The sequence below is a fragment of the Carassius auratus genome, chromosome 2 (assembly GCF_003368295.1).
Source record: "Carassius auratus strain Wakin chromosome 2, ASM336829v1, whole genome shotgun sequence".
In the NCBI taxonomy this organism is placed as follows: Eukaryota; Metazoa; Chordata; class Actinopteri; order Cypriniformes; family Cyprinidae; genus Carassius; species Carassius auratus.
The window spans coordinates 3,795,012-3,802,520 of record NC_039244.1 but is presented as its reverse complement, the minus strand read 5'-3'; the positions used below and the strand labels follow the sequence as shown (position 1 = coordinate 3,802,520).

At 36.4% G+C, this 7,509-nt stretch overlaps 1 protein-coding gene across 1 annotated transcript; it reads right to left on the bottom strand.

The window, feature by feature from the left end:
* Window positions 1-765: 765 nt before the first annotated feature.
* On the bottom strand, window positions 766-4,297 carry LOC113112909 (polymeric immunoglobulin receptor-like). Its single transcript, XM_026278836.1, has 7 exons — window positions 3,538-4,297; window positions 3,064-3,378; window positions 2,635-2,962; window positions 2,133-2,233; window positions 1,949-2,001; window positions 1,181-1,240; window positions 766-1,098 (listed from the first exon to the last, which is right to left on the bottom strand). The coding sequence occupies exons 1-7, from the start codon at window positions 3,596-3,598 to the stop codon at window positions 979-981; spliced, it is 1,038 nt and encodes a 345-aa protein (XP_026134621.1). The 5' UTR covers window positions 3,599-4,297; the 3' UTR covers window positions 766-978.
* Window positions 4,298-7,509: the final 3,212 nt, after the last annotated feature.

Below are 7,509 nucleotides of genomic sequence, written 5' to 3'. Positions count from 1 at the left end.
AGGTAATAACAGTGCTGTTTAGAGACACTGCAACAGAAGACTGTTGAGGGACACACAGAGGAAACTTAATTCACACAAGCTCTCTGTCTCTTTCACTCGCTCTCTCTCTCTATCTCTATCTCTCTATCTCCCTTTCTCTGTGTCTCTGTCTCTTTATCTTAAGGATTTCAAGTTAAACTATTGTACAAGTAGCAGTTAAAAAGGTCAAACAATAGTTGTCTACAGCAGAGTGCATGTTCATGAGAGGAGCTGGTCACTTCTTGCAGTGTCTCTGCCTCTTCCTGTTTCAGAGGAAGAGCAGAAATATTGCCTTAAACCACATAAACATTAGTACCAACTTTGCACCCAGCAACCTCACACAACACAACAACAAATGAATTTTTTTCTTATAAGTTCTAATTTGATTTGTGAATATAATGGTATAATATGTATCAATAGGTTCTCTTCTTAGATTTGATACAACATTTAATCAAAATGTTTAAGAATGACATAATTAAGGCTGAGCAGATGACTTTCTCCATTTACTGCGACTGACTGTGTGAAATTTTACTATATCTGCCACTGATGTAACACAACGATGAAAGTGATTAAAGCACACAGTGTATGTTTAATTGTTAGTTTATTTTATGTAAGAATGACACTAATTTTAAATGGCTGTCAACAAAGATTAATTATATAAGATTATATAAGACAGTGCCGTGTGTGTATACTTATTAGAAAACAAGGCATAGGACAAGTATAGGAACCTAAAACCAAGACACATACAACTGCAAAATACTTTTATTTCATTTTAAATATGCATATGCCTGTTTGTATTAATGCAAACAACATGAAACTGTACAAATAGACTTTTGGTGAAGAAATTAAGTAGGGATATAATACAAAAAACTACAATAAAGTTGTGATGATGGTCCTCTGCTGCTGATTTGGTTTCTTTTGGTCAGAAGGTGTGTTCCTGAGTTCTTCTCACTGTTGAAGTCAGTGTGGATCCACAGTGCTGTATATTATGCTGTATATCGCTCCTTCTGGAGGCTTCACTGCTTCACTCCCAGGAACAAAATCAATAGTGCTGTAGTAGATTATGTCCTTGTTGGGATCCTGTAGAAATGGGATTGTATAATAAACATGATATATTCATGTCTGATATTTCAGCACTTCTATGCATGTCTGGTCTACTTACATTTGGGTTTTCATCGTTTATATCGTTGTATATCGGAGGATCTTCAGGTTTAGAGTAGATCTGCATTTTATGCACAAACAAAACAGAAAAAATATCAAGAAAACTGACTCATTGAATAAACTACAGGTTTCATGGCCAAACTAATGCATATGAGAGTTAAGGAGAAAAATAAAAAAGCATTTTCTTGTCTTAATTTGATCTAAAATCTTTTTTGATTGATTTCGATGATGAAATCTCTCTAGGTGGATCTTAGCATTTGCTGAATGAGAATACATTTCTTGTTCACACCAGATTTTAAATTCTTATTCATTTAAGAAAACCGTACATATTTTAGCAAATGTGCACAGGGTGATTTGGAAATTAACATTTCTTGTTTGATTTCCAATGCAGCATGATTTGTTCATTTATCAAAATCAATCAGACTTACATATATATTTCATCACTATCTATGATATGGAATGTGAATTATGTCTGTGCATAATGTCAGTGCAGCTCACACAATGACAAATAAACTTTGTATCATTGGCCAATTTACTGACACAATAACTAAGTTTAGATGTCTGAATTAAATGTTTTGGGTGAGTTACTAGATTTGCAGACATGATGCAGACATGGCACCGAGTGATGAAGTCTCATGAAACAGATCAGAAAATTACACTTACAGTTTAGAGAATGATAGAGATGTTAGAGAAAGTTTCAAAATATAAGACAAAGCAACTGTCAAACAAACATCTTCATATATAGATTCTCATAAACTACTGGATTTACCATGTCAGTGGTTCTGCTGCTGTTTATCTCTCTTTTTTGCTGTTTGTCTTGTTCTTCATCAAAAACAAAGAGAGAGAATCAATAATTTATGACTAACAGATTTGTACATACAATTTGTGTTGATTAAATAAATTATAAAATGGAATTAAACAGATTTTCAAACAAATGAAAATGTTGAACTGACTGTGTCTCCGTCTCCATGTCCAGATGAAAACACTGATCAGAATCACTGACAGCAGAAGTACAGATGAAACTGGAAGCCACACAGTCAGGAGTTCATTATATCTGTGGGAAATACAAAAACATTCTACAATCTTTTTATTTACAGAGCTCCATATCTGAAAAAAACGTTCACCACAACTCTGTGAATGTCTGTTAATAACTCTTTGTAAATGTATTTCAGCCTAAAAGTTGTAGAATTGGTTTAAAAAAAAAATGTTTTCAAACAATGCATTACTTTAGTTTTTTGTTAATGATTTTAGTTATTATTCTTGTGATGTCTGTTTCACTTCTGCAAAGGTTAAAAACTTTTTTTTAAAGAAAAATCACAATGAGGAAATTATTGTTAGAGTAAAAGGCAAAAAAAATTGAGGAAATTATGCATGCCGACAAAACGCAGACAAACACAGATTAATTCAAGGAAGATGATTCTGAAAAACGTCAGTGAGAAATGTTTGAATACTAACATGTCTTTCTCTTTGTCTGGTTCGGTCTTGATTACAGTGAGTTGAACAGGATTCAGTGCCTCTCCTACAGAGCAGTAGTACCAGCCAGAATCAGTGAGTCTCAGTCCAGTCATCAGCACAGTGAAGGATCTTCTCCCATCATCACTGATCTGGACTGAGGAATTCTGGGATGTGTTAGTCCTCCCCACTGTGTAACATCTCTGATCTTTATATCTGCACCACTGTTTGACATTATTCTTATATCTTAATAACGTGTAGAAACACTGAACACTGATATGACCACCTTCATGTCCAGATACACTGCTGCTCATCACAGACACATCAGGAGCTGAACACACACACACACACACACACACATGTAAGTTATTTGATTTGATTAAACACATATTTGACATATGGATTGATTAAAATAACTACAAAATCTAATACCAGATTGAACCTGGAGATAAATATCATATATGAGAGTCGGTTTTCCTTCAATCTTCAGAGCACAATAATAGCCTCCATCATGTTTTGTGCTCTGCAGGTTTCTTATAGTCACAGTAAAGAGACTCTGATCAGGATGATCAATTACTGACAGATTCTCCTCTGTTGTGTTTGTGTATGTACTGGACTTATTATTTTCTGAATGCCAGTATTTCTTCTGATGTGTGTATTTCCCGTCATAATAACATGGGATGGTGACAGATCCTCCAGTCTTAACAGTTAATCTATTATATGACACACTGCTGCAGCGTTCAACACCTAAACACACAACACACACACAGCTGTCATGTTCAGAGTTAACAATAAATAATCTTCACAAAAACTCATTAAAAGCGACATGAACAACCAAGCATAAAAAGTGTCATTACAAAATTATAAACAGGATTGACTAAAAACAGTCTAACATGTAATACTCACCCAAAATAAGCCAAAACCAGATGAAAAAGAAGAACATTTCTTTCTGTTCGTATGTGAGCATTGTGTAAGTTTCTCTTCCCGTATCTGAGCTGTTTTAACTGTGTTTCCAGTTACTTCTCTTTTTACCTCTCATATAGCACTAAAAAAAGTATTGCGCCACTAGGGTTGTACAATAAACTGGTATGACGTATGCTTATCATATCGTAGACATTTGCTTATCTACAGTATTGGGAGGAAATAAAGATGCAGAATCACTCCTGCGCCTAAGCAACAATTTTCCACTTAACTGTTCTCTTCCTCCACCCAAACCTACAGCGGAGACAGCATCAGACAAAGGCCGTTATCTCTACTCTCTATCCCACTTCAAAATACAAGTTAAAAATGGCAATATGGGAATACTTTGGATATAGAAAAGATGTATGCGTATTTGTCCTCGAGGACAAAGTAAGCAAAAACGGTGGTCGGAAAGCGACTGCAAAAACAGCTACAAATCGAACATGTTTACCTATATTTGAGAACAACATCCCACAGTGCAGAAACAGTTATTGTCCATTTAGAATTAGAATTTAAAATTAAAGCCTTATGATTTCTGTGATGCTGCTGGGTTAATCCCAGAATCCAGTCAGGACAATGGATTTACAGTGGCCTACAGTGCAGATGTCACAAAACACATGATTTGATGGACTGATGAATAAATCAGAAACAGAGCTGTCAAATCACAACATGATCTAGTGTCTGTGCTTATTAAAGTGCAAAACACTGCTATATAAATATATTATATGACTGTATATTTTTGATGTATGCAGGTCTTAAAGGGACAGTACTGAACATGCTGCCGACTGTAATTAAAGGGATAGTTCACCCTAAAAAAAAAAATTGTGACTGAAAAACTTTAATGCAGTTGCTTTAATAGCAATCAATGTATATAGTGTTTTATTTTTATATTTGTTCATTATTTTTTAATGCTCTTGCTAAATACACCTATTGTACCTGAAAATAAAATACTTTATTTTATTTGTATAATGTCTGTATTTGTAATGTGCATCTTTGTTCTCGTTTTTAATAACAAAGATAAAATAATGACTAGGAATTTTATCTTCACCCATGCACTTTAGTCTAAATATCTGACATACTTTTTCATATTTTGTTACCTTAAAAAGTTTTATAATAGGGAATTTATTGTATTGCTCAAACAAATTGCAAAATAGAAAAAAACAACATGACAAAGAAACATGATAAAATCATGATATTTAAAAAAAAAAAAAAAAACTTTTTATCACATCGCCTACCCCTTGCAGAGGGGGAACAAACCCATACAGACTCCAAACCCTCACCCCCAGTCCACGATTGTGCCCTTGTAACGCCATTTCGGCCTGCCCCTCTGAGGTCTGTGCAAGCCACTGTTACTGCGCATGCTCACATCAATATTGTATCCTTGTTCTCATGCTAAACAACAATATTTAATGTACCTGCTTTACTGTAAGGGTGGGTTTTGGCTTAGGATAGGTGTACACTTTATAAAACTCAATCTAATGGGAAAATATTTTTTTTATCATTGGTTTCCTGTAGCTGTATTTCTTCTAGCTTCAACCGCGAATATAACACATAATTACCATATTTGCATTACTATAAGGGTAGGTTTAGGGTTGTGGTAGGTGTAGATGTTAATAAACTATAATTTTATCAGCAGCATTTTGCGTCGTCGAATTGTACTGTTTTAGTGGGAGGTAGCAAAATCTGACAGGGTAGCACAAATCGACAGAACACCGGGACAACTTCTTTATGTTTACAGACGTGATGTAATGACGCAGAGCCATGCTCGAATTTCCCACAAGAACATACCCAAACACCTCAAATTAGAAAACATTATTATTAATTAACTGTTGTGAATCAGGCTAAAACAAGACGATAGTTTGAACACTGGCTGGTTATGTGCTTTCTCAAATATTGATTTTGGAAAAATTGTAACCATAAAAAGTTATGGACTCCAGCTTTAATTTACATAGCCCTAGAACCCAAAAGAAGAGAAATGTGTGATCACATGACAGTTAAACAACCAAACAGGAAGTATGACCATAACAGGACAATAAGAAAACTCTCCAAATACTGAAGTTTCATCTACTGCTCCTAGTCCTTACACGGAGACTGATTGAACTGATGTTGGTATTTATTAAGAGAAATTACTGAAAAGAGTACAATTTGAGATAAAAAAAATACAGTGTCTCATATATAGAGGAATCAGATAACATAGAGAAATAGGTATATTTCAGTTTTCAATCTGGTTATGAGAAAAGTCTCAGAAGATGCAAAATTCATACTGTGTTTATTTGAAGTCCTGCAACAAACCAAACCATATCCCCTTTATTTTCAACATAAGAAAATAAATCCTCTAGTTATTTACCTACAGTATAATTACCTATGTATGATTCACGAGTCTCATACATCAACAGAAAATATCTTACTTACTGTACACCAGTGGCGTAGCCACGGGTGTGCCAGGGTGTGCCTGTGCCACCCACAGTGGCAGCTGGCACACCTAAAAATAGATGCAGAATTATTTTTTATAGTCTCAATAAAAAATGTTTACTAAACTTGGGCTATTGTTGTTTACTTAGAATATTTTTTTTTTTCGCGACTCGGTTGATTCAGATCGGCACTTCGGAGCCTGTTCGCGACTCGGTTGATTCAGATCGGCACTTCGGAGCATGTTCGCGACTCGGTTGATTCAGATCGGCACTTCGGAGCCTGTTCGCGACTCGGTTGATTCAGATCGGCACTTCGGAGCCTGTTCGCGACTCGGTTGATTCAGATCGGCACTTCGGAGCCTGTTCGCGACTCGGTTGATTCAGATCGGCACTTCGGAGCCTGTTCGCGACTCGGTTTATTCAGATCGGCACTTCGGAGCATGTTCGCGACTCGGTTGCTTCAGATCGGCACTTCGGAGCCTGTTCGCGACTCGGTTGATTCAGATCGGCACTTCGGAGCATGTTCGTGACTAGGTTGATTCAGATCGGCACTTCGGAGCCTGTTCGCGACTCGGTTGATTCAGATCGGGACTTCGTAGCATGTTTGAGATTTTTTTAAATTCAGATCTGGACATCGAAGCAGGAAGTGTTTGTCAAACAGTTAATTGGTGATAAATGAATATTTGGACTTGAGGCTTTTTTTTACCTGTCGATTCAGCATGTACATGGACCAACACACAATGGTGGACACACTCTAGACGAGTGTGCCAGGTAGGTTGATCACCCGTCCCGCGTAGCGAGTGCGCGCACAGCGTTTGAGCCCAATACATGCCTCCCACAAATTGAGACTTTGTCACCCATAATCAATGCTTGCTCAAAAAAACTTGGTCGCTATATCTGGAGTCACCAACCCGTCGATCGCGGTCGACAAGTCTATCTTGGAAGCATTTTAAGTCGATCGCGAAGATTTTTCAAATTCTGAGAACAAAAGGTGCGAGCCTCCGCTGACTGCGCGCGCACCTCCCGAAACAGACGAGACATTTATACTTGACACAACTGTTTTAGACTGAAAACCAGACCATACAAGTGATTTAGACGCGGGTGCCGGTGTGATGAGATGTGCTAATATCCGTCTGCTCGGGCATGATTGTTCTAGGTCTGTAATTGATTGATCATTGAGGTAATAGGGATGGCACGGTTTGCTGAAATAAAAAAAAAAAAAAAAAACGTTCGGTTCACCACACACGGTTCGGCACGCGCTTCAACTTAAATCTGACAAAGCATCTGTAATATCATCTGTAATATGTCTTGCTATAAATGGCACGTAAAATAAACAGGGTTCAGCTAATAAATGTTTCTGTTGATGCATGCGCATTCTGGGTTCCCAGACATTACAAAAACATGAAAAAAAAAAAAGATCTATATTGAGCAACTACATTTCATTTTAATCCTATAATTATATATTATAATTTATTTAAAGTGAATAAATTGTAATGAAAAATAAACA

What these genes read in the sequence shown, in the direction of transcription:
- LOC113112909 (XM_026278836.1), bottom strand. Translation starts at nt 3,598, where the DNA reads ATGCTCACATACGAACAGAAAGAAATGTTCTTCTTTTTCATCTGGTTT. An exon ending in CTGGTTTTGGCTTATTTTGG is followed by an intron (nt 3,379 to 3,537) that starts GTGAGTATTACA and finishes TTGTGTGTTTAG; the next exon opens with GTGTTGAACGCTGCAGCAGT. An exon ending in GACATGGAGACGGAGACACA is followed by an intron (nt 2,002 to 2,132) that starts GTCAGTTCAACA and finishes TTTTTGATGAAG; the next exon opens with AACAAGACAAACAGCAAAAA.